The sequence below is a fragment of the Amphiura filiformis genome, chromosome 16 (assembly GCF_039555335.1).
Source record: "Amphiura filiformis chromosome 16, Afil_fr2py, whole genome shotgun sequence".
Classification (NCBI taxonomy): Eukaryota; Metazoa; Echinodermata; class Ophiuroidea; order Amphilepidida; family Amphiuridae; genus Amphiura; species Amphiura filiformis.
Genome location: NC_092643.1, coordinates 12,133,167 through 12,160,611, shown reverse-complemented (window position 1 = coordinate 12,160,611; position 27,445 = coordinate 12,133,167). Strand labels below are relative to the sequence as shown.

Here is a 27,445-nt window from a genome sequence, read left to right as displayed (position 1 = left end):
TATCTGCACAAGTTTATTGTTGTTACAGAATTGAGATACTTTGAGACGGTTGAGGTCACCAAGAATTGTGATACCTGCGTCAGGATGTTCCAATCGGACTTTATCTAGGTTGATTTGCAAATGTTGAAGCATTGCACCTGCTTGGGTTTCATCAGGAAAGTAAACAACACAATATATCAATGTGTAGACTACCCCGTAGTCCACTTGCCCATTGTGCATACTCTGGATATTGTATGTAAGCTTAAAACTCTGATTTAATTAATGTGTGCACAATTGACAGATTTTCACATCTGATCTTTTCAGTCACCCTACTCCCTCTGTTTGTTAGCTTCCCAAGTGGACTATTGAATTTGGATTGCGGTCAGAGATGCTTAACACGGCTGTCTATGAGCTTCTATGGATGAGATTGTCGGAAATCTGGCCTACTAAAATTGGCCGTGATGTAATGCCTATTTAAATGGATCTGGCTTGTGATTGGTCGCCCAGATCTCGTTATGGTTTAAATCCTCCGGGTACCTGTCATTACCATTAATAACTACATGGTACACAAGTATGTGGCCTACCCCGCCTTTGTGTTGTGTAATTGCATCAACGCGTCAATATGTGCATGAACGCGTCTTGTATTTGCTTGCGGTTAAATTTGATTGATAAACAAGTATGATTGACAGTGTGAGTGTTAGGGACTTTGCCCGTTCAAAATCCCGTTTAAAATTGAAAGTCCATAGTCTATTTTTAACCTGGAATTTCGCGATTAATAAACTGGCAGATTCTAAAATCAGAATTGTTCAGTATTGAAGTGCCAATACAATTATGACATTATGATAACTTGCATTCAATAATATAAGCCACTTTACTTTTACTGTCACTAATATAATTATATTAACTTTTTCGTAACGATTTTATACTAGTATTTTGATGTATTAAATATCAGTATAATTTCGAGTTAAACTAAATGCTTTCATCATGATTAACATGCTTTTATTTATCAAAAATAGACTATGGCATAGTCTAATCAATGTGGAGACAGATCTAGGAAGTCTAGTGGGTTGTAGCTGAAGCCACATGACCTCTAAGGAGTTAGGATTATCAACTTTCATAACTTTGGCCTCAAGTTGTTCATTGATATATAAAGCAACACCACCATAGCTATCACTACTATTTTAAATGGAATAACCCATTTCAAACTAAGAAGTGATAATAACGAAAGACCACTAAATACGCCTGGTGGTATTAAGTTCAATTTGTTATACTGCAACGGAACATATTAGCATAGAGAACTTATAGATGGTTGTCTACCATGCATATTTCTAACAAACTTACGAGACCAACGAAAATATCGGGTGGAAATCTCTTTGGCACGGTCTCTGAATAATGAATATTTCACTTTACAGACCCTATGAATTACCCTCTCTGTTGGACAATGTTACATTAAGGTTACTCTTGCTTTCTTGCCCTGAGGGGCCATTATTATATTAGAACTCCGTTTAATAGTTGCAAGTTCTCGCTATGAGAGTTTCTGGAAAGCAAGATGTAACCATAAGTTACCGACAACCTGTCAACCTTGTACTTCAGACAGCTTCTTAAGCAAAGCAATTGGTGAAGTTGTTCCGTGTGTTGTTCCCATGTTTGGCTGTAAGTAATCCACATAAGCTTCACAACCCTCTATGTCTGCCACAATTTGAGTTATCATTCTGACGCATTTTGCAAGCCGAATGGAATAACTTTGTACTGGCGAAGACCACATGGAGTGCAAAAAGCAGAAACCTCTTTTCTGATCAATGATTTTATTGAATATTTCATTTTATAGACCTTATGAATTGTCCTCTCTGTTGGTCAATGTTACATTAAGGTTACTCTTTGTTATACTGCAACGGAACATATTAGCATAGAGAACTTATAGATGGTTGTCTACCATGCATATTTCTAACAAACTTACGAGACCAACAAAAATATCGGGTGGAAATCTCTTTGGCACGGTCTCTGAATAATGAATATTTCACTTTACAGACCCTATGAATTACCCTCTCTGTTGGACAATGTTACATTAAGGTTACTCTTGCTTTCTTGCCCTGAGGGGCCATTATTATATTAGAACTCCGTTTAATAGTTGCAAGTTCTCGCTATGAGAGTTTCTGGAAAGCAAGATGTAACCATAAGTTACCGACAACCTGTCAACCTTGTACTTCAGACAGCTTCTTAAGCAAAGCAATTGGTGAAGTTGTTCCGTGTGTTGTTCCCATGTTTGGCTGTAAGTAATCCACATAAGCTTCACAACCCTCTATGTCTGCCACAATTTGAGTTATCATTCTGACGCATTTTGCAAGCCGAATGGAATAACTTTGTACTGGCGAAGACCACATGGAGTGCAAAAAGCAGAAACCTCTTTTCTGATCAATGATTTTATTGAATATTTCACTTTATAGACCTTATGAATTGTCCTCTCTGTTGGTCAATGTTACATTAAGGTTACTCTTGCTTTCTTGCCCTGCGGGGACATAATTATATTGGAATTCCATTAGTTGCAAGTTCTCGCTATGGGAGTTTCTGGACTCAGCCCTGTTGGGCTTGCGGCCTTGAATTTGTTATTGACATTAAGGTTACTCTTGCTTTCTTGCCCTGAGGGGCCATAATTATATTGGAATTCCATTAGTTGCAAGTTCTCGCTATGGGAGTTTCTGGACTCAGCCCTGTCGGGCTTGCGGCCTTGAATTTGTTATATCAAGGTCGCAAGCCCGGCACGGCTGAGGCCGGAAGTTCCATAGAGAGGTCTTGAAACTAATGAATTTTGAATATTTTTTGTAAACGCAATTTTGCTTTGGCGAATTGCGTTCTAATAAACTTTTGTATGTATGTATGTATGTAATATAATAATGGCCCCGCAGAGCAAGAAGCCAGTTGAATGTCTAACCTTAAGTTAGTAACAGCCTGTCACCCATTTAATTTTTAGATCTGAACAGCCTGTTGTTGTTTAGCACGTGAGATAGCTGTTGCTTCTTGGGGATAATAGTAAACCTTGAGAAATAGTGCAATTTCATTATACCAGATCGTGATTTGTGGCATGCTCTGTTCTGTTTCCAAAGACCTGTTTCCAAAGAGTAAAATAATGATGAGTTAATGAACATGTTGTTTCTATTGTTGATACCTCCGCTCGCGATTGTGTTTGCAGCTGCGGTTGTATTGAGTAATAACCTGTGAAAGTGTCTACCGCAATTCCTTTCGGGTCCACCTGTAGTTCTTCAGTGCTTAGTTGGATTTTGGCTTCAGCTACCCCACAATAAAACCACTTTGCAGATGTAATAAAGTTATATTTATTAAATGATTATAAATAAGTGTTTACGTTATTGGGCTATTCCAGTTGAAATCCATATGGAAGACATGACCTTAATCTCCTGCACAGGGGGTGTAGATTTTAATTGGAGTCTTGCATTCAGGTAACCCCACCCATTTGAAATTCGCACTCCCTGTGTGTGAGATTATCATGTCTTCCATTGTGGGTGTATGGATTTCAACTGGAATGGCCCATTTAAATTATTGTTAGCCTTCTTATATCTGACCATACTTCATTAGTCATAGAACCTCACACGAAGGCCGCCTGTGCGTTTTACATTGGCACCCTATTCCTACTCATAAATAGGATTACAATTATTTAGTAAACGAAAACTAGTTTGACAACCACGCCCTTAGAACCGCATCCCAGTTGCCAAGAGAGGTCCAATTTCGTATGGCAATATCTGAAATTATCTGCTGTAAGCCATTGACAACATATTGCCAAAAATCTCACATAATAAGCCCAATCGGCATTGGAAGTTTGCAATGCATTGTGGGACAGTGTTTGCAGTTTTAGGACACTTTGTCCTTTGACCTATCGGGAAAATTGCTGTAATTATTAATAATTTATTTATTATTGTCATAATGATATCATTAAAAATATTTAAATAATTAATTCATTTAATAATAATGTTTTTTAAGTTTGTTTTTATTCTAGTAACAAGTTTTAAATTATATTTTGTACGCACATAACCCGAATTTTCCAGATAGGTCAAAGGGCAAAGTGTCCTAAAAAAACCGGAAGTTACAATAGCGATTTGGCTTATTGGCAACTACAAAAATCACAATATTTCACAAAATTGCCTAAACGTTTCACAACTTAAACATATTTAGGCCTACCAATTGTATCGATTTTCTGAAATTTGATTATTTTTACCCTGTGACATGGGGCCTCAGGAGGAAATTGACAAAGAACAAAGTAATACAATAATTACATATATCTGGCTAAGGCTACGTAAAATGAGTCCATCCATCGTATGTATTTTCTACTTTGAACCATGTAATTTAAATATCAAGTGTATTATTAATATACGAGTAGCATAAAAGTCTAATAACACGTACATACCCCTTTCCAACTCAAGAATAGAAATTTGTATACACTACAAGACTCCTTTTGTGGCCTCCTGCACAGGTGCACCGTCGCCAAGGTACCTCACATGTATACACACAGAGTACCTACACAGTACCAATGCTGCTACTGTATATGACCAGGGAAGTGCCAGTAGGCACTTCCCTGATATGACCTACCAGCAGTGGTGCTGCACTGGTATTACACTGGTACGCCCTTGGTACTGCACAGTACCAGCAAAGTATCTTGACGACAGTGTACCTGTGCAGGCGGCCCCAATAAGAATCAGGTGGTATATCTGATGTACAGGACTGAAATGTTATACGTTCATACTGTATTAAAGGGGCATTTCGTGATCCACAGCCTCATCCCCCACTTTTCCCAAAAAAAAGTTGAGATTTTACACCACTGGATACCTCTGGCTACATAATGTTTATGTACCAAATATTTCTTACAGATTAATTCGTTTAGCAAAATATCGTTAAATTTGAATTTCGTTCTGGTGCACCAGAACGAAATTACAACACATTGTCTATGGAGCAGTGTAATACACATAATCATGAATAACTCGCAAACGCAAAATCGGAATCAACTGAAATTTTGGAAATAAGCTTTTTTTTTTTATATCTACTGAAAAATGTCATAAAAAGAGGATGCTAGGATCACGAAATCCTCCTTTAAAGTAGTTTTCACATGTACTGGCTTAGGTGAAATGTCTGAAAACCAGGTTCTTGAACACAATTGTAGTATATATAAATGGCAAAGAAACTCAACCCCAAAAGTATCGAAACGATTATAGATGGTCAGATATATCGGGAAGTAAACATATAGCAAAAACTCAATAATGTATATAAAGCGCAGCTTTTCCTGCGCATTTTGATACCTCTTTTGTTGCTCTACGATTTCATTTGGTCGAGTTATGGGCGCTTGAGTGGCTTCAAGTCGGATTTTGAAAGCCGGTTTGAAAGTTGCACTTAGCTCCTATTGTTATACTTAACCCCCCACACACACACAAAATCAAGACGAAGGACACCGATGTGCTCTGTTTACTTAACCATGAACTTTACTTTATTTTACTCCATGGACTTCCAACTTCAATACTTGCTACCCTTTACTTATTTCTGACTTATCTCATGAACTCTTTCTGCTGACATCTCAATACTTGGTGTGCCCACCATCACTACCTATCACTGCCTGGATTCGTCGTCGCATGCTCTGAACAAGATGTCTTATCTTTCCTTGGTCAATGTCTCGCCATTTCCTGAACAGGATGCGCCGAAAGCCTTTTAAGTAGGGATGACCAATGAACCATCAACTTGATTAGAACACTCCCATAGACATGCAGGGAGCTCAACTGTGCACTGCTTGCACAGACATTTCTAAATTGAGCTCATTCTTTTATTTTTCATAATTTTTCTGTAAAAATTGGGGATGTTAATGCCAATTATGTTTTGTAACTATCATGCAAATTACAGCAACATAACTTATTTCATTTTCCTGTAAGTGCGAGTCAAAATTGGTCCATCGCCACAGTGCGCTTAATTGCCAGTGGCTGAGTTCAGCACTGCTCAAGAATGGCACAAAATATTCATGTCAATAAGATCAGGTGAACAATGTGGCCTACTGAGCTGTAATTTGGCAGAGTTGCCAGTAATACCTCTATCATACCCTCTCATGATGCAGTCATGTCTACAGTAGAATTCATCTCGACCTTTGCAGGACTTAACCCCATTAAAAGCTATTAAACCAAGATAACACTCATTGAAACAGCTCAACTGATTAAATCGGATCTTCTCTGGCTGTGCACATGTGACTGTTTTCATGTGCGATATCGCAATAAAGTTTGTATTGAGCTTCAGTTGGGTAACCGATTATAAAGGAAACGAAAGGAAACAATGGTATGTGTACTTTTGTTCACGAAATGAGACAATGGCGTGCTTTTGTAAACCAGCATTCTTGAAAATGAGCAACATAATGATTGTTGACTTAACACGGTTTGGAAATAATTTCTTCATATTTTTGGTGTTATCTGTCGTTTACATATCCTTCCTAAAATACAAAAGTACGACCCTCTCCAAACACCTAAATTAGCTAAAAATTTAGGACATGTTACAAAACTATATTGTCTAGAATTTTAGAAGAGTACTTTTAATATTGGCCGGTTATTTTTCACACAGCGACGTTAACTAGGCAATGTACTATTACCTATAACATTAACTAAAACACCAAAGTACGAATATTTCCAAACATCTAAATTAGCTAAAATTTAGGACATGTTAAAAACTATATTTTCTAGAACTTTAGAAGAGTACTTTTAATATTGGCCGGTTATTTTTCACACAGCGACGTTAACTAGTCATATCCCCATAGTTTTAACGTGGGGCTATTTGTAGAGGTCACGCGTCAATGGGAAAGAGCACTGTGTATTGTGTATAGGAAAACGGACAGTAACTGCAGTATGTGTAAAAAGGTTAAAAAATTGAACAAGTAGATCTCGAGTTACAAATTAAATCACCAGCTTCCCTTTGGAATTTCCATACTCCTTTCGAATCATGCTAAGAAGACTCCTTTCTGAACGTAAATGTGAAGTTTCGTGCTCATTCGATGTATTGTTCACCTGATTTCAACCCTAAACGTTTTCTTATATTTAGGCCTATACCATCTACAACTTGCTGCTGGCTATACCTTGTTTAGAACTTTCAAAAGAAGTACCTGAATGTGCAACCATAACTGTTTCAAAATAGCCCGCGAAAGTCATGCAGCTAACTTCGAGGTCATGCATTGAATTGTATTGAATAAAGCAGTATTCAGACTTTTTATTGTACGTACAATATTGTATGCAACATATCTACGTTGTTTAATCTATTGCCATTCTATTTCCAGTAATGTTTAAGTTCTAACGAATGTTTGATGACGTAAAATCGATAATATATTTCTACTAGATATTACATGTAACATATTATCGATTTTCCGTCATCAAACATTCGTTAGAACTTAAACATTACTGGAAATAGAATGGCAATAGATTAAATAACGTAGATATGTTGCATACAATATTGTACGTACAATACTCGGAGTCTGTGGAGCGCTTTAAAAGGAATACTACGGGAACCAGCACCTTTTGTTAGAAGTCACACATGAGCATGATGAGTGAAGTGGATAACCTCTATTGTTGTGAATGAGTCAATGACCTTCAATGACACTTAAGATTTTCTTTGCATACACCTACTAATTGGGCATATTAAAGCCAATAACATTGAAATTTTTGGTTGTGAAAAAAAAAGTTCACCTGTAGCCTACTTAGTGCAATTTTGATTTTGTGCCATATCGGCCATCTTGGATGATTTTTGCCAAATGTTCTCTAAATGCATGATTTCAATGCCTCGGTTTGAAAAAATAATTTATGCCATTGACTAGTAAAGTGCCATTTCATAAGAAACCCTTTGATACTTTCACAATATGCTTGTTTCATGTTTGCATATATGTTAAAATAAAGAAATACATAAAGGTAAATATATGCTTATGCCAATTTTGCTCCCAATTGCTATTTTTGGACCTTGTCATTTCATTTCGTTCCAACATGTCCAATGACCGGTCAGAATGGAAAACTTTGAAAATTCATAATTCGAAAAGTTTTTGACCGATTTTGACCATTTAACCACCAAAATACTTCTATTGATGAGTTCTATCCAGAAAACGATCTTTTGTAGCAATAGGGGCAACATGGAATTTTGATGGTTATCCCTATTCTAAGGTGGTGTCAGGCTTGATTGCCTTGTTAGCTTTCCTCTTAAGAGTGTCCCACAAGTGTTCTAGTGGATTAAGGTCATCGCAATACATCAACACGCGATGGTCATTTATTGGTCACAGTACAACGCATTTGGCTTGAATAGGAGCTAAGTGCAACTTTCAAAATCCGACTTGAAGCCACCCAAGCGTCCATAACTTGGCCAAATGATATCGTAGAGCAACAAAAAAGGTATCAAAATGCGAAGACGAAAGCTGCGCTTTATATACATTAAATAAGTTTTTGCTATATATTTCAGTTCCCGATATATCTGACCATCTATGAACGTTTCGATACTTTCTGGGTTGAGTTTAGTTACAAATTGCGGTTGATACCAAATGCATTGCTTGGTGCAAACGTTCTTACATTATTCAAATTCGATGCTAAAAACATCGTGTATTGTTGTTTAGGGTACACGCTAGTCTCTTGTCTTCTCTTGGGTGACTCGTTACTGGAGTTATTTAAATCCGTCTCTTGTACAAAACTTTCACGTGCTGCGGACTCGTTGATTTCTATGGAAATCGCTGATTCGGTGGCGTAAAAAGCACTTGTTGGCGCATACATCCGGGCCTTGGCGTTGTCAGTCGGTGCTAACTCGATGACGGACCTACGTGTGGTATAAGGTTGAGAAAAACATTGTAAATTAATAATAGAGAGCTCTCTCTAGAACTTAACTCAAGAATTCACCACAAGTTATTATGCTGGTTGTAGTTCTAGACTTAATATCTCTTCAGCCCACATGTAGACTTCTCCGTAGTCCACTTGCCAATTGTGCACTACTCTGGCTATTACATTTAAGCTTAAAACTCTGATTTAATTAATGAGTGCACAATTGATAGATTTTCACAACTGATCTTTTCAGTCACCGTACGCCCTCTGTTTGTTAGCTTCCCAAGTGGACTACTGACTTTGTTTTGAGAGTTAGGCCAATTTCTGGCCTAACTAAAATTGGTGATGATGTAATGCATCTTTAAAAATGAATCTGGCTTGTGATTGGTCACCCAGATCTCGTTATTGTTTAAATCCTCCCGACGCGTACTGGTACCATTATAACTACAGCCTGTCTCAAAAAAAGTTGTGCAAGTGAAAAGCGCCCTCTTTGGCAATTAGAAAATACCGTTGTGACATGATGCTTACATCAACGTCACGGGCATAGTCTTAGTTCTCAAATACCGTTTGTTCTGTTCAATTTGCTTGTTTTAATCTCGAGATATACTTTATTAACGACGAAAGGGTAAAATCACAATTGTGCCACTTTTACTAGGGAAGAGAGCTTTGCATGTAAATAAGCGATAGCATCAAGTTTATCAAGAGTTCCTTCGTGTAATCAAAAGAATGCATCAATTACATGTATGTTTTTACTATTTTATCATGATGCAGGAATAATGATTCTCTTTTTCCACGAAAAAGATAAATAAATATTTCACATTCTGCTGTAAAATTAAATATATGTGCACATCAATGATTTTATCATGGTAAATACTGTTCTCTTATCTTAGTCACTCAAGACATGTTAAAAGACAAACAAATATTGCACACTAAGGTCCGTATGCACAAAAGAGTTAGAGAGGGTCTAAAGTTAGACCTGGTCTAACTGGAATTAAGTTCCACTAGGAATGGTCCTTTACTCTTATTTCCTTCCTAGAGTAGCTAGCAAATTCTAAAGATTTTAATGCAACGTTCAAAAATAATACAAAATAAGTTAAGCAAATGCAAAGGAAAATGTCCTTTCTCATGGTATTAAATTACACTTAGATCAGGTCTAACTTTTTACCCGGTCTAACTCTTTTGTGCATACGGACCTTATTAGTTTATATTACTTGTTGGGAGAGAAATTAGACAAAATAATGCACGCACGCTGATGTTGATGCGAATAATGCGTCTAATGCACGAGCCCCGAAGGAGAGTGCATTAGACGCATCAACATCAGCTATATCATTGATTTTACATGTACAGCTCTCTTCCCTAGTAAAAGTGGCACAATTGTGATTTTACCCTTTCGTTGTTAAATAAACATATCTCGAGATTGCAACAAGCAAATCGAACAGAACAAACGGCATTTGAGAGCTAAGACTGCGCCCTTGACGTTGATGTAAGCATAATGTCACAACTGTATTTTCCATTTGCCAAAGAGGGCGCTTTTCACTTGCACAACTTTTTTTGAGACAGGCTGTATACATGGTACACAACTATCTAGGGAATGCGGCGCTTTTGTGCTGGTGGATGAACGTATGCATCTAGCGCGTATTGTACCACCATGCTTAGTCTTGTGGTTAGATTTTATTGATAAACAAGTATGATTGACAGTGTGTGAGTCCCGGGGTAAAGTTCTGCTTAAAAGTGAAAGTCCATAGTCGGTTTTTCGGATAATAAACTGGCAGATTCTAAAATTAGAATTGTTCAGTATTGAAGTGTCATTATAATTATGCCATTATGATATGTTGCATTCAATAATATAAGCCTACGTAGGGCCTATACTTTACTTTTACTGTCACAAATATAATTATATAGCCTAAACTTTTTCATAACCATTTTATACTAGTATTTTGATGTAGGCCTACTAAATATCAGTATAATTTCGAGTTCAACTGAATGCGTTCATCATGATTAATAACATTTTTATTTATCAAAAATCGACTATGGCATAGTCTAGCCCACATGGTGCCCCAGTGCAGTACCGAATAGTGTCTGTATTTTTACAGTTAGTCTACTGATACCAGGGTAGTATAAGTATTAACGTAGGCCTAGATATTGTGCCTCCCCCGCCCCCACCCCAAATGTGAAGGGAACATGTCCCCCTTATCTCCCTCCGGGATTGACGTCCATGCTTGTTTGTAAGCATGACGTACAGAGCTCCGACACTTCATGTCGCAAGCTTTGATATCATCGTCTTGTAGCTTGATCACTAAAATAATGATACATTACTGATGTAATGCTTGGTATATTACTTACGCGGAGCTGTTATTATGCTGAGTTGAATTTGCTGCCAATGATCTCGGCGTTGTTCGATCATGAACCCGAGTGTCTGGCCGCATAGATTTCTTCTTCAAGCAGATTATGAAGCTTCCTGCCAAACACATGGTTAATGTGATGCCGACAAACATAACAAGACCCAAATACCACTCTACTTGAGTTCTGTGGCAACCTGGAACAAAAACATAATATTTTGATATAGATTTGTCAGGACAATCAGAAACCCCTTTTATAAACTAACGATCTAACTATACTTCGGGTTTTGGTTGCGACAATCGCTGCCTTTTCGGATCTCCGTTGCGATTTTAGATTTCCACTTCGCTCCATATTTTTCCGGAGTGGACACACACGCAGGCTGCGGGATAACTGCCGCTGCGTTTGTTGCAATGAAAGACTCTATCCTGACCTTGAACCCTATTCGCCGTAGAAGTAGTGATGTAACAGGATCAATTACCATAGGAATGGGTTTACAATATTTTTTAATGTTTTGCCCTGCATTATAATCAGGCCGCACTCATCACCTGTGCATGTGTACAATCATTGATTAAATGCAATACAGCTCTTTTCAAAGACATCGGTTTTACAGGTGCGAATAAACCATACAATGAAATTTGAAATTACACTACGACCCTGTACTTTGACAGCGTAAAATCTAGTGAAGGACAATACATTCAATAGTGTAAACCCATTGCTATTGTACAAACGTCCTTACTTTATAAAAAGATAGTTTATTTACCTTTTGTTTCATCCGAGTTGTCTGTGCAGTGAGTTACTCCATCACATACAAGGGCGGTATCTATGCACAATGAGATGTCAAAGCAGGTGAACTGGGTTTCAGTGCAACTTCCGTTTCTCTGATTTACAGTCATTTAGCCTGTATGAGCATAAAGAGGAAAGAACAAATTTAGTATTTAATTAGTCAATATAGTTCAATCGATAAGGCACTATACTCTAGGCCTGGCATTAGTTCAAGTCCCGACAGTGGCGTTAAGCCAGTAAGGTTCAAACAGAATTATAGGCCGTTTCATCGAGTTGCATAAACGAATACTACAGGGCAAAAAAAGTCAAAGCCCATTGAATCATGTTAACCATGTTCTATTTTGTGATGTTACCCAAGTAACAAAACACCTGAGATATATTCTTTGTATAAAATGTCCCCAAGCGGAAAAATTTGAAATTACTTTGATCAAAAATGGAGCGTTTTTTTTTACTCTGTGGAGAAAATAAGTGTACACCCCATATAAAAGAGTAACTTTTCAAGCAAAGAAACTTCTGGATTTCCAAGACTGCTTTCTGAAAATGACTGGAATTCCAGTTGCCAATTTCACTTGAAAAAGCTTGGAAGTCCAATTAAAATCACGGAAATGTCCAAAATAAGCTCTCAAATTGAGGATTTCTAATTTTGAGCTACTTTTCTGCTGGATTTTTTTTTGCCTTTGGACACTTTAAAAGTCTGGATTTCCAAAACTCACGACTGGTCAAAAAGTCCGGAAATCCGAACTCCTCTATATGGGGTGTGTCCAATGGTGGAGACCAAAATGTGCCTTTGTGTCTATAACTCAAGAACTGTACATCGGAGATTGGTCAAATTATACTTTTTCTGAATCTAATAATGAGAGGAAAGAGGAATTGCATTGGTATGTAATGTAATGTAATGTAATGTAATGCAATGTAATGCAATGCAATGTATTGTGATGTAATGTAATGTAATGTAATGTAATGCAATGTAATGCAATGCAATGCAATGCAATGCAATGCAATGCAATGTATTGTGATGTAATGTAATGTAATGCAATGTAATGCAATGCAATGTATTGTGATGTAATGTAATGTAATGCAATGTAATGCAATGCAATGTAATGTAATGCAATGTATTGTGATGTAATGTAATGCAATTCAATGCAATGCAATGTATTGTGATGTAATGTAATGTAATGCAATGTAATGTATTGTGATGTAATGTAATGTAATGCAATGTAATGCAATGTAATGCAATGTAATGCAATGCAATGCAATGTAATGCAATGCAATGCATTGTGATGTAATGTAATGTAATGTAATGTAATGCAATGTAATGTAATGTAATGCAATGTAATGCAATGTAATGCAATGCAATGCATTGTGATGTAATGTAATGTAATGTAATGTAATGTAATGTAATGTAATGTAATGTAATGCAATGTATTGTGATGTAATGTAATGCAATTCAATGCAATGCAATGTATTGTGATGTAATGTAATGTAATGCAATGTAATGTATTGTGATGTAATGTAATGTAATGCAATGTAATGCAATGCAATGTATTGTGATGTAATGTAATGTAATGTAATGTAATGTAATGCAATGTAATGCAATGCAATGTATTGTGATGTAATGTAATGTAATGTAATGTAATGTAATTAGTGATATAATAATAGTGTAATGTAATGTAATATATTGTGTAATGTAATGTAATAAAATGTAATGTGAAGAATGGAGTGTCAAGGGCATTCAAGCAATAATACGTGTGATGAAATTGGACCTTCCTCCTTAGGGGTACTACACCCCTGCCCAATTTTGTGCCTATGTTTGCATTTTTCTCAAAAATTATAGCGCATTGGTGACAAGTAAGATATGTTTATCATAGGGGCAAGGACTACAACTACTGCACTGTGAATTTTATTTCAACACAGACAACAGTTGTTGGGTTACAGTCAAAAATGAGGGAAAACCAATATTTGATCAATAAATCAATAACTGCTTGCCTTGAGTTGCTGAATTTTCAGTGCAGTAGTTGTAGTCCTTGCCCCTATAATATACATAGGCTATCTTACTTGTCACCAATGCGCTATAATTTTTTGTGAAAAATGCAAAATTAGGCACAAAATTGGCCAGAGGTTTAGTACCCCCTTAAATGAATCATAATAATGACGCAGCCTCCTGGTGTCATATAGGCCGGGCATATAGGCCTAGGCCTATTAAGATTTAGATGCAAGATCTTCCCTAATTTTTTATTCAAAATGAGTGAATGACATGTAATGAAAAGAATTAATGTTTTTACTATACATGTAAGCCTGTTGATGATACATTGATAAATTAACATGCACATGACTTACCTGTTACAGCGGTGAGTGCATTTGGTATCACTGGTTGCACTAACATCTTATTAATATTTTGATCCACTCTTCACTCTGCAAACATCATTTTCGTATCAGAAAAAAATAGTCTTTTTCATAAAATCATTTCCAACACCGAGTCAGCCTTTATATTTTGTAACAACATTAATTATTGAAAGTGATATTTTCAATACAGGTAGTTTTATTTTAATATTTTATTCATACCACGCACAATATCTTAGATATAATGCCGCCATTATCATATGATTTACCACTGTGGATAAAATCAATTAATATAATTGATAGTATCGACTCCAGGAGACTATAAATATTGTTTGTCTCGTACCCATGCATTTGTGTATGGTAAGGCATACCGTGCGTGTTTGGTATTAATGCACGTCTTGTTATAGAGACTGTATGTTTCTATGGAGATTGTACACAACTGAATAGTAGCAGGTAATATTTGAGACCAGTATACTATAAAATAACAGCTAATTATACCTCAAAGGCTGTACGAACATTTATTACTAGCGAGTATTGAGTGTAGGCCCTATATATAAATATATAATACAATTGTGAAATTCACGAAACAATTATCACGAAAATTTTGTGAATTTTGTACCTATAGCTTACAAAATATCAATCACTATAATTATGCTTTCATGACCTTTGTCGGGAAACCTATTCCTTTACATATTTCAAAGCCTACAATTCTTATGAATTTTATGTCTATGTCATAGAAACAGTGTATACGTTTTGTATTCAAATTTATTACTTATAGATAGAAATTGTCATGAAAATAATTGCTTTGTACTAGCCCTAGGTTTGATAGTATTTGGCTAGAACGTACAGTATACATGGTAAATATTAAATATTGCTACACCATTGTTGATTTTTTTACTCGGTGTCGAATCGGTAGTCAAATCTAATCGTAAACTGTAATTATTACAATGGCACTACCCAGCAAACACATAACATCGAGGGCTTAAAGCCAGAACAACTTATATCCATTTGTGTTCACAATTAGGCTACATGTTACTTATTTCGGTAACATTAATGGACAGTTAATTCAGCCCTCCATAAGAAAATGTAAGTGACTTTGGGGTATATGCATGGTCACATGTGTATAACTAACTGTTTAAGTGATGCATACCCCTAATCATTTGCATTTATTATGGAGGGCATAATTAATCGCCTATTTGATGTCGAAATGAGTAACATGTAATTAAGAAAACAAATGGACATAGGTGGTTCTGCCGTTAAGCCCTCGACATTTTCAACATCATTCGAAAAAAGGTTTGAAATGGTTGCCAGAAAACGTTTAAATAAAGGGTATAAAACGTTTTCATAATATTAAAAAACGTTTTTTGATAACTTAATGTTATGTTAATGTTATAATGTCTTAATGTTATAATGTGTTGACAAAATATTTGGCAAATAATGTTTGCAAAAACTGTTTTACAATAACGTTTTCAAAACATTTTAAAAATATTTTATAGTGTGTTTTCATACAAAACGTTTTGAAATGTTTTCATGGCCTTTATATAACCCGACATTTAATGTTATTAAAACGTTTTTACCCAAACCAAAAATCCAAAATATAACCTGTTAAAAGTTTTATAAACGTTTTGTGTTTGCTGGGTAATGGCACAGAGAAATGCGGTACAAAATGTCATCGCTATCTTCAGTAGATAACAAACTTCAGGGTATCCTGGATGTACCTCAAATTAGCAATTCTGTCCCTTTTCTTGTAACAGCAAAATGTTTAAAAGAATAATAATAATGGTTATCCCTGTAATTAATCAATGTTTAGCAATACAGATCTGTATCTGATGAAACCACACATCGGAATATTGCTTCATGGCTTCTTTACTAGCAGGGGAATTCACAATACAAATAATCTGGATTTAAAAAAGTAGCCCAAATTGATATAGATTTAAATGCATCATGCAGTGTCAATACTTTTTTTCTCCAAAATATTTCAAAAATTATCCGAATTACATGTAGATTTAAATGCAACTGGCATTATTGTGTCAATACGTATCCCAATTTCAACTTCCAATCGCTGCCTATAATATGCTTCCTATAACTACCTTTTGACATAATCTTCCTTATTACATATATAGTCCGGGTCAAGCAATACGACACATGCTACTTCGGCAATTAAAGAGATTCATTCTGGGACACCCTGTATATATTCGTACATCGGATATCCTTGTATCTTGAGTCAAACTACTGAAGATGCACACTATAAACAGAAAACCACATGCAACAAACAGTACCAACACACCCCTACATATCCCATCCATACACACCCCACCCACCCCTATACACATATACACGCCGAACACTCACCCCCACAAACCATACACCTCATATACACTCCCCACCCCACCCCACACCCCACATAATAAGAAATAATGTTTCGTAAACTCTACGTGCAGTTTTAATCCGTTCGAAGTGGTTTTTAGCACATCAAGTTTAAAGTTCAAAACACTTTACTGAACTGCTACATGCCACAAACAGTTGCTTCTCGTCAGCTGACAGCGCTATGCCGTATATACAGTTTGAAAAACCTTTTGTCACACAATCGATGTATTTTCCAGAAGCGGAGTAGCGATAGACAGCGCGTCCATTGGCGTTATCAGCGACAAACACTTCATCTTCGTCGTCGTCAGCATTAAAGCATTTGCTTATTACGAGACCTGCAGGATTCCAGGATGAAACACCAATGGGTGTCTGAAGTTTCGATAGAATCTTTCCTCCTTCGTCTATGATTTGAACCTCGCCAGATGAGTGAGGACTGACAAGGATACTGCCTCTTGACGTGACTGCAAGAAACGATGGACTAATCGTTACCTTGATACTCTTCTGATGTATTCCGTCCAGTGAATGGAAACTTATGAAGTTGTGTGTAATATTCCCTGCAAGAACCTGCTGCTTATAGTTAAATGCTAAGCCACACACATAGCTTGATCCATGCGTATTGTATGCAACATTACCTGGGGATACCGTGCAGAAGTATCGCTTAAAGGTCCCTTGAAAATCAAATATCTTCACATAAGGTGATTTGAAATCGGTGTCGGTGACATAGAATAAATTGTCAGGACCAACCTTAATGCACCATGGTCTGGATGGTCGCCCTGCGTCGACACCTACCTTGATGTTGAATGCAGATTTGAATGCACCGGCGGCATTAAAAATCTTCACTTTCGCAGCGCTGTAATCTGTTACTGCTATATCTCCTGTTGGTGTCATGGCAATATCTAGTGCAGTGGTTAAATGCTCGTTTCCAACATTTCCGAATTCCATCTTCAAGACAGGTGTCCTCTTCAACTCACGTTTATGACGGGCATTGGGCGATCTGACATGGCCAATGACTATCTTTTCTGAATTCTGATCTTTGTTTTCCTCGAATTTGACATCAGTTAAGTTCTGCCCAGCATGAATAATCGAGGAAGGTTCTGCTGTAACGACATCTTCTAACACTGCTTTCAGTTTCCCGTAATCAAAAGCGACTTCAAACTCAGATCCACTTTCTTTCAGAGATTTGGTAACCGTCTTTGCTGTTGATATCCGCGATATGATGGAGGTTAGCTGGTTATCGGCAGTCTTGATGGTTTCTAGACCTTCCTTCTCTATGGTGTTTAACTCCTCTTCAGTAGCCTTCTGGGCTTCATCCAGACGCTTCAAATAAGAAGACTTCAATTTCTTGACGGTTTCTTTGATCTGGATCCTAGCTTCTGAAACAGCCAGATCAAAATCGCGTCTGATCTTACGGATTTCTTGCAAAGCCATATTGACTTCTTCCTCATTCTTCCTGCATCTTTCTTGCAACTGTTGAAGCTGTTCGTTGTTCTCCTTAGCGACCTGTTCCAACTCGGCTTGCTTATGTTCTGGATGACGATGTGTTATTACGACACACTGGCGACAGATGGGAACATCGCAGGTTTCACAATAGAAAAGCAGAGCTTCACCTTTGTGTTTCACACACATCTTCTGCTCAATGGCACTGGCATCCGGGACCTTGCCTTCACGAAGTTCATCGAGTGTCAAAACAAGATGGCGTTTCATGGTTCGTTGAGATTTGTGTATGGCAAAGCATCGTTTGCATAAGTAGTCATCGCATTCTGTACATCGAGCCACGGCAGTAGGTAGGTCAGACTTGTTGTCTTGCTCTTCTGTATAAAATACGTACAAATACGTAAAACGCAAAATACTGAAGTTAACGCACGTTCGATCCATGATAGGCATACTGTACTAATACATCAAGTGCCTCTTCTTTACAATCATTTCTTTAAATGTACTTTGTTGGAGCTAGCGACAGGTTACTGTTTTAATATTATAAGATTTAAAAAGTCCAAACTATGTTATGCTTTTGTATTTATGTAATGCCAAGAACATTTGTCGCAGTAAATCGAGTCTGATGAGTATTTGTTCTGATTTTGTTGGAGCTAGCGACATGTTACTGTTTTATGTATTGTTAAAATCTAGAGGTCCGCATATCGTATTTGCATTGGACCAATATGGTAGGGTTTTATATTTCTGTGCTGACATGAGCCAAAAATGAGCTGGTAAAAGATAGTTTGTATCTAGCCTGAATAATTAACTATAGATTTTAACGTCTCTTCGACATGACACAAAATGTATCCGATATTCTTTTGGGTTTTTAACATCCATAATGATTAGTTCATGATGTGATGGAGAATTTACAGTTTAATAATCGTGTTCAATTTTAGAATCTGATCATTACCTTCCTCGCTACAGGCAGTACAATGGATGGTTTCTTCTGACATCAATTGCATCTGCATCGCCTTCTGCTCTGTTAACCGATCAACAATCGCCAGTGGTTGCCATTCTTTCAAGCCACCTGGTGGGATGTCGAATTCTTCTCCACATTCAACGCATTTTACTTTGCTGTTGGGTGATGAATCTTTGGCATGTTTTTCGAGGCAGGTTGCGCAGTAGCTGTGCAAGCATGGAATACTCCGAGGAGACTTCAAAAGTTGATGGCATATACTGCACTTGGCCAGATCACACGATTTGGTATTCAATGAGGCAGCCATGGCTTATCTGTAGTAGTAGTAGTAGTAGTAGTAGTAGTAGTAGTAGTAGTAGTAGTAGTAGTAGTAGTAGTAGTAGTAGTAATAGTAATAATATAATAATATAATAATAATAATATTAACAACAACAACAACAACAACAACAACAACAACAACAACAACAATAATAATAATAATAATAATAATAATAATAATAATAATAATAATAATAATAATAATAATAATAATAATAATAATAATATAATGGGATCATGTACACAGGTTAAGATATCAAGTGCTATCAGTACACTCTAACTAAAAAAATGGTAAAAAATACGCTGTGAAAAAGGGAAACAAAAATTTCACGCGCATTGGTTCTAAGAAAGTTATTCAGGGAACACTTTTTTGACCTGGGTGATGACCAATGTAATCATTGGTCATCAACTAATTAGTTGTCTCCTGCAGATGAAGATATTCTCGTTTTCATTTCGGTAATATTAACTTTCTAAACTAACGTGGTTAATTGTGATTACCATCAAAATATATTTCAACTTTTGGCACCATTGCCAGTAGCTTCCGACAGCTTCCCCCTTGAACCCTGGTCCACCATGTCCTTAGCTGGCTCCCATACCATGAAGCACGAGCTTCGGCTTCAACTTCATACCCCTCCACTTTTACAACAAATCTACAACCATGGATTACGTACACCAACCTTCATCCCCTATGTCAGAATAAAGTATACGCCATTGACCACAATGAAAAGAATGTAGGCTTTAGATTTGTAAAATAAGACAGAGAGATTTCATTTTAACTATAGAAGTACAAATCCTAATTCTTGATAGTATTGGAACAAAGGTAGGTTATAACATCTCTCCTGTACTACAAGTATAAGGGGTGGTGCAATAATTATGTGTACCCCTGGCGGGGTGAATTCTCAAAATGGTCTGCCAAAAATCGCTTGCCCCCTTTGGCCGTGCCAAAAAAATCGTTGCCCCCCCTTTCGACGTGCCAAAAACCTTTGCCCCCCTTTGACGTGCCAAAAATCTTTGCTCCCCCTTACCATACTGTTTACACACTAAGATTTTGGGAAACCCGAATTTAAAACCTTAAATTGTCTTAACATATAATGCGAGCGCAGCGAGCAGGAAATTTTGCATATTTGAACGTGTTCGTAACGTTTTCCTACGCCTTTTTAGGGCGTAATATAGAAACGGTGCCCAAAATATCTTTGCCAAAATTGCTTGCCCCCCTTTCGACCTGCCAAAAATCGCTTGACCCCCTTTCGACCTGCCAAAAATGCTTGCCCCCCTTTTGGCCTGCCAAAAATCTTTGCCCCCCCTATAATTCACCCCCGGGGTACACATAATTATTGCACCACCCCTAACGATCTTGCATCAACTTTACGTCCGCACCAAACAACAGATGATAATTTCTATCCTCAACTTACCTTCAGCGCTTCGTTAGTTTTACAAGTTATCCTGAGATCGACCGTTTCTTTCAGAACTGGCTTCGTAATGAACACTGAGCGCAGGCATAAAGCAAATAAAGGTAGGTAGGTTATCCGTATCAGCGAACCATGAACTATGAACTTGATGGTGAATCACGTCATGACGGAAAGCTACACAAGACATATAATTAAACGTAGAGCGAAATATTAAGCAATACTTGATATTAAAATTAAGGATTAAGAAAATGAAATGAAACTCTTAATTAAATTTGTCGGAAAAACGTGGATTCGTCACTTGTGATGCATGTATAGATATAGGCTACACTAGTTAATATTATCGTCTTTTTATGACCCTAAAAAGCAATTATTTTCATGTCCCTTACACGCTTCCGTGAATTTTTATTGCGGGGATTCCCCCAATCATTTTCAGCTCACGCAAGACGACCTGCGCATGCACTAAATATAAACAGTTATCGCAATTTATCACGGATTATTATATTTGTTCCGAATTCCAGTAATGGTGTTTTTATGATGTGTTTTTGGTTTTTATACTGTTGAATATTTACAAGGACCTGTTTGCAGGTATTCTCTCCCGTTCTGTATAAATTATACTTTTTAAACATTGCCTTTTGATAATAGGCCTACATGTAATATGTATTTTATATGATGTAGGTCCCTATTTGGGTTCAAGAGTACTTCAGATTGCTGCGCATTATCAGTTTTATTTAAAAGTTGGATGTAATTAGGAGTATGTATCGATTACCATCTTGTAGTTTTGATGTATTTTATATTTTATATCTTTGTACAACGCATTGGTCCATGGGAAATGCACTTTATAAGTTCTCTGAAATAATAAAAATGATAAATTGAAATCTTTTACTGGGTACTATACTACTAGTAGTACATGCACCGATTGAATTCAAAAGCTACAACATTGTTTTAATTGCTCTTCTGTCTAAATACCGAACTCATTATGCCAATGCAATCAGTCACACACACTGGACTCATAGGCAGTGGCGTAGCCAACATGCCAATGGAGGCAAGGAAGAAGCTGCCCTCCCCCATACAAGAAATCTTGCCCACCTGTGGGATTCTGGCCACCTTGATATTTAAGATTTAGGATTTTTTGTACTTTTTAGCACATTTACTCTCCCCTCTCATTGAAAGTTGCCATGCCTTTGCTTCAATCTTAAAGAGTTCCTTCTACGCCACTGTCCCGGGCCACTGTACCCCAGCAAGTTGCCCAACACAATACCCAATTATCATTAATTAATTGTCATTAATTAGTTCTTCTAGAAAAAGCAGGCCCACCCCTACAAGCGCACTCGGATACTTTAAGCATAATATAAAAATATTCCAAATCGGCCATATTTTAACGTTTTTGTAATCATTATTGCCAGGGATGTAGGCAGGGGGTTATCGCCCCTCCCCGCCAACATTTTGTGATAAGGTCCAAAAAAGGTCCACCTTCTTCCATGTGTTACGATCCAGAAAGGGCGAAGGCCGAAATTACCTTTCACGAAAGCTCACTTGATGATACACAAAGTAACACACTAATTTTTAATTCAAAACATCTGAATTATTTATTTAAAGTACAATATGATTTGACAATGCTATTGCATATAAATATAATCAATGATCTTAACATTTACCATGTTTACTACATGTACTAATCATGAAGTCTTGTTCTTGTTGCTGATCAGTTAATAAGTCCCAGACAACTCTCAGAATTAACATGAATAATATCTCGTACCATATTTGTGTCCCATGAGGTCCACTGTAGACTTGAAGACTGGCAGAACATCCACTCCGTTCAGGTACAGTTTATTATATCTGTTCTACTTACATTGACAGGACAGATCTCTGTTAACCAGAGCTTAGCCTGATTGAAGATGATCCAACAAAAACATTTTGCTGAAACGTAGTATTTTCACTACCTCAAATCTATGGTGCAAAATGCACTACTTTCAGAACACATATTATAGCAGTTTTCACAGCATTACCAAAGTTCAGAACTGTAACTACAGGGTGTCGCATAAGTCTCGATACCATTTTGAACCGTCACATCTTTCGCTATAATTGGCCAAGGGGGAATCAAAATACATATTTGGAAACAGTAAATTCATACAATTATTTGGATATCAAACATGATACATTTTCCTTCGTTAATACATGACCAATGAACAATGCAACTCAAATGTGACATGTCAATACTGGTAACCAAAAATGTGCATTTCTCGTTGAGAATTATGAAATCGATTTTTAGCCTTCTTTTCTAGTAAAATTTCGAAGACAAATCTCATCTTATTCTTTTATGATATAATTGATTATGATCATTTCCTCATAAAATTTCCAACCTAACAATGGTTATATATATTCAAATAGTAGTTTCAACCCTGGCCCTGATCACATTGATGATGACACATTGATGATGAAGCACCAACTAAAGATCAAATGTGACAATTAATGTTTAGAATATGCCTTGACTTTGGAACACTTTTAATGGAAAACAATAAATATTGGTTGTTTTCCTTGGGTTTGCAGTGTTACAGTATGAAGAACGATGACACTTCAATGTTGACCTCCCCGTCTTTCATCATCTACTGCGAATTATTAAGAGTTACGTCCTAACAGTCCTGGTGCAGGAGTCTTGTGAGAGGGCAGAGAATTGAAGGATGGAATATTACACAACTTCAGAAGATAGTTTTTACTGGCTTCTGAATAAAATCAAACATAAGTACACATTTCGTGGTGTTGTATATAATCTTAAGGGGGTACTACACCCATGTGGTAAATTTGTGACTATTTTTGCATTTTTCTCAAAAAATAATAACACACTGGTAACAAAAGTTATTGGGGCAAGGAATCCGATTACTACACTGAAATTTCAATGACTCAAGACAAGCGGTTCAGTATATATGATAGGAAACGAGGTACATCCTAGCGGTACCTTATTTCTTATAAATAAAAAACCGCTTGCCTTGGGTCACTGAAATTCCATTGTAGTAATTGGATTCCTTGCCCCTATAATATACATAACTTTTGTTACCACTGTGTTATTAGTTTTTGAGAAACATGCAAAAATAGACACAAATTTATCGAGGGGTGTAGTACCCCCTTAATAGTCTATTTATATAATACGAGAACGGTTTGATATTGCAATGGAAATGAATGGAGGGACATTGGTCTAGAAGTTAAGAGGAGTTCTAGTGGATACTTTGGATCCGGAGATGTGCTGTAAACTTATTGTATGGTTTTGTGTGTAATATGCCCAACTGTTTCACCGTAGATTATTTATTATGCTAGTGGGTTTATATGTCAAATTTGGTGTCAAAAAACAAATTGCAGTTTGCAATTGCAAATTGCAAGTTTTCTCTGTGCAAAGATACCTTCGTCTTTGTTGTCTCGTGCTGTATACTAGAGTTATGAACGTTTAAAATATTGTATCGAGACTTTTGAGACACCCTGTGTATTGTTGTTTTCATTCATTTCTAAAGTAAATACAGATTTGGGAATTCCGATCTGTAATAATAGCCATAAGTATTACAGGCGCCCTCATCATTAAATAATTATTTTATCAAACGTTCCAACATCCCTTACTATAGTACAAGACAAGACAAGTTGTAAACGATTTAAATTTAACCAAAAACAAGCTAGCAATTACAAGTGGCCCCGTTCTTTGGAATTCGTTAGATTTCTGTAATCTATTATTAAAAGAAACACTCATCTCTAAAATATTATTTAATTTTTCCGCGAGTATCGTCTCTTCTTTTGGTTATTATAGTGTATATTTTTTTTATCGCTAACTTGCTATGATTTTGGAGAAAGGATAACTTTCTTGGGTTTTAGGCTTCCCAGCCTTTTCCTCCATAACGTATATTATAAGCTATTATTTCTGATATACTTTGTAATGATTTTTATGGAAATAATATGGATATGAATATGGACAGTTTTAAGCCATCCGAAGTGATTGTTAGCACATCAGATTTAAATTTCAAAACATTTCACTAATGACCTATTTGCCACAAAGAGTAGATTCTCGTCAGCAGAAAGCGCTACGCCGTATATAGCACTTGAAAAATCTTTCAAGCAATCAATATATTTCCCTGAAGCGGAGTAGCGATAGACAGCGCGTCCGTTGGCTCGATCAGCGACAAACACTTCGTCGTTTTCGTCGTCAGCATTAAAGTACGTGCTTATTACGAGACCTGCAGGATACCAGGATGAAACGCCAATGGGTATCTGAAGTTTTGACAGAATCTTTCCGGCTTCGTCTATGATTTGAACTTCACCACCGGATGAGTAAGAACTGACAAGGATGCTGCCTCTCGATGTGACTGCAATAAAACATGGCCTAATCGTCAGCTTCATACTCTTCTGATGCACTCCGTCCAGTGAATGACAACTTATGAAGTTGTGTGTAACATTCCCTGCAAGAACCTGCTGTTTAGAGTTGAATGCTAAGCCTTTTACAGTGCTTGATCCATGCGTATTGTATGCAACATTATCTGGAGATACTGTATGGAAGTATCGTTTGTAAGTCCCTTGGAAATCAAATATCTTTACGTATGGTGACTGATAATCGGTGACGTAGAAGAAATTGTCGGGGCCAACCTGAATGCACCAAGGGTTGGATGGTCGCCCTGCATCGACACCTACATTGACGTTGAAAGCAAATTTGAATGCACCGCTGGAATTAAAAATCGTCACTTTCGGTCTCGAGCTAGAATGATCCGTAACAGCTACATCTCCCGTTACTGTAACGGTAACATCTAGTGCAGTGGATAACTTCTCGTTTCCAACATTTCCGAATTCCATCTTCAAGACAGGCGTCATTAACTCACGTTTACGACGTTTACTACCTGACAAAATCCGACCAATGACTATCTTATCTGAATTCAGATCTTGGTTTTCCTCGAATGTGACATCAGTCAAATTCTTCCCCGTATGAATAAGCGAGGAAGGCTCTGTCACAATGGCATCTTCTAACACAGCTTTCAGGCTCCCATAATCAGAAGCGACTTCAAACTCAGATCCACTTTCTTTCAGAGATTTGGTAATTGCCTTTGCTGTTGATATCCGCGATATGATGGAGGTCAGCTGGTTATCGGCGGTCTTGATGGTTTCTAGACCTTCCTTCTCTATGGTGTTTAACTCCTCTTCAGTAACCTTCCGTGCCTCATCCAGACGCTTCAAATAAGAAGACTTCAATTTCTTGACGGTATCTTTGATCTGGATCCTAGCTTCCGAGACAGCAAGATCAAAATCACGTCTGATCTTACGGATTTCTTGCAAAGCCTTATTGACTTCATCCTCATTCTTCCTGCATCTTTCTTGCATCTGTTGAAGCTGATCGTTCTTCTCCTTGGCGACCTCTTCCATCTCGGCTTGCCTATGTTCTGGATGACGATGAGCGATAAAACCGCACTGGCGACAGATGGGAACATCGCAGGTTTCACAATAGAATAACAGCGCTTCACCTTTGTGTTTGACGCACATCTTCTGCTCAGTAGCAGTGGCTTCCGGGAATTTCCCCTCACGAAGCTCATCGAGGGTAACAACAGGGTGGCTTTTCATGATTCGTTGTATTTTGTGTGTAGTCACACATCGCTTACATAAGTAGTCCTCGCATTCTGTGCATCGAGCTACAGCAGTAGGTATGTCAGATATATTGCCTTGTTCTTCTGTATAAAAGACGTAAAACGAAAAATGCTGAATTAAGTACGTGTTTCAATTCATAATAATACAACACTCTTTTCAAGACGCTGCATTTAGGCAAGACATTTAGCCAAGGATCAAAAATTATTAACTAATTTTCCAAAAGAGCCATATAATAATAAACTTCTGGATTTTTTATATTTAGCTTGAAGTAAATAGTATCAGGGTTTTTCCAGGAAAAAGAACAAAAATTTGTAACGTTTTTAAAATGATGACATACATGCAACTTAAGGACAAATCAGTAATCTCCGCTTCATTATCCGATATTTTTGGAGGGTTCTTACCGTCATGATGGAGTACTTGGAGCCTAATAATGGTGTACAATTTCATTTAAGAAACATTTCTAATCATGTCTATCTGATAATTACAAATTACCTTCATCACCGACGCCAGCACAAGCAGTACAATGAATGGTTTCATCTGACATCAATTGCATCTGCACTGCCTTCTGCTCTGTTAACCGATGAACAATCGCCAGTGGTTGCCATTCTTTCAAGCCACCTGGTGGAATGTCGAATTCTTCGCCACATTCAACGCATTTTACTTTACTGTTGGGTGATGAATCTTTGGTATGCTTTTCAAGGCACGTTGTGCAGTAGCTGTGTAAGCATGGAAGACTCCGAGGAGACTTAAGAAGTTGATGGCATATACTGCACTTGGTCAGGTCACACGATTGGGTAGTGATGGAGGCTGCCATGGCTTATCTGTAATAATAATAATAATTCTCTAAATAAAAAAAGTAGTAAAAATTACTCAACTTTGTGTAAAAGGGCAAACCCCAGCAAACACAAAAATGTTCTTAAAACGGTTATTCAAAACGTTTTAATAACATTTCAATGTCGGGTTATATAAAGATCATGAACACGTTTTTAAAACGTTATTGCAAAATATATCGGGCAAACATTTTTGCAAAATGTTTGGTCTAGAATGTTTTGCATCACGTTTTCAAAAATGTTTATGAATATTATTAAAACATTTTCATACCC

At 37.0% G+C, this 27,445-nt stretch overlaps 3 protein-coding genes across 4 annotated transcripts in view; all 3 read right to left on the bottom strand.

Annotated features, from left to right (window-relative positions):
- Nucleotides 1-8,393: 8,393 nt before the first annotated feature.
- On the bottom strand, nucleotides 8,394-14,356 carry LOC140136508 (uncharacterized). Its single transcript, XM_072158220.1, has 4 exons — nucleotides 14,253-14,356; nucleotides 11,893-12,030; nucleotides 11,136-11,328; nucleotides 8,394-8,790 (listed from the first exon to the last, which is right to left on the bottom strand). Exons 2-4 carry the CDS (start codon nucleotides 12,023-12,025, stop codon nucleotides 8,499-8,501), a joined length of 618 nt encoding a protein of 205 aa, XP_072014321.1. The 5' UTR covers nucleotides 12,026-12,030; nucleotides 14,253-14,356; the 3' UTR covers nucleotides 8,394-8,498.
- Nucleotides 14,357-16,667: 2,311 nt separating this feature from the next.
- The window catches only part of LOC140135577 (uncharacterized), a 30,550-nt gene continuing 19,772 nt past the window's right edge, over nucleotides 16,668-27,445 (bottom strand). The window contains exons 1-3 of one of the 2 annotated variants that reach the window (XM_072157118.1): nucleotides 20,742-20,867; nucleotides 19,006-19,325; nucleotides 16,668-18,433 (exon numbers count right to left, since the gene is read on the bottom strand). In XM_072157118.1, coding sequence (XP_072013219.1) covers nucleotides 16,734-18,433; nucleotides 19,006-19,318 — 2,013 coding nt within the window. In that variant the 5' untranslated portion in view covers nucleotides 19,319-19,325; nucleotides 20,742-20,867 and the 3' untranslated portion in view covers nucleotides 16,668-16,733. Of the gene's footprint in view, nucleotides 18,434-19,005; nucleotides 19,326-20,741; nucleotides 20,868-27,445 lie in introns of those variants that run through there. The other variant, XM_072157119.1, reaches the window with a different exon arrangement.
- Nucleotides 23,732-27,156, bottom strand: LOC140136360 (uncharacterized). The gene is made up of 2 exons (XM_072158089.1): nucleotides 26,835-27,156; nucleotides 23,732-26,425 (listed from the first exon to the last, which is right to left on the bottom strand). Exons 1-2 carry the CDS (start codon nucleotides 27,154-27,156, stop codon nucleotides 24,729-24,731), a joined length of 2,019 nt encoding a protein of 672 aa, XP_072014190.1. The 3' UTR covers nucleotides 23,732-24,728.

What these genes read in the sequence shown, in the direction of transcription:
- LOC140136508 (XM_072158220.1), bottom strand. Translation starts at nt 12,025, where the DNA reads ATGACTGTAAATCAGAGAAACGGAAGTTGCACTGAAACCCAGTTCACC. An exon ending in CAACTCGGATGAAACAAAAG is followed by an intron (nt 11,329 to 11,892) that starts GTAAATAAACTA and finishes TTTTTGTTCCAG; the next exon opens with GTTGCCACAGAACTCAAGTA. An exon ending in CAGCATAATAACAGCTCCGC is followed by an intron (nt 8,791 to 11,135) that starts GTAAGTAATATA and finishes TACCACACGTAG; the next exon opens with GTCCGTCATCGAGTTAGCAC.
- LOC140136360 (XM_072158089.1), bottom strand. Translation starts at nt 27,156, where the DNA reads ATGGCAGCCTCCATCACTACCCAATCGTGTGACCTGACCAAGTGCAGT. An exon ending in TGCTGGCGTCGGTGATGAAG is followed by an intron (nt 26,426 to 26,834) that starts GTAATTTGTAAT and finishes TCTTTTATACAG; the next exon opens with AAGAACAAGGCAATATATCT.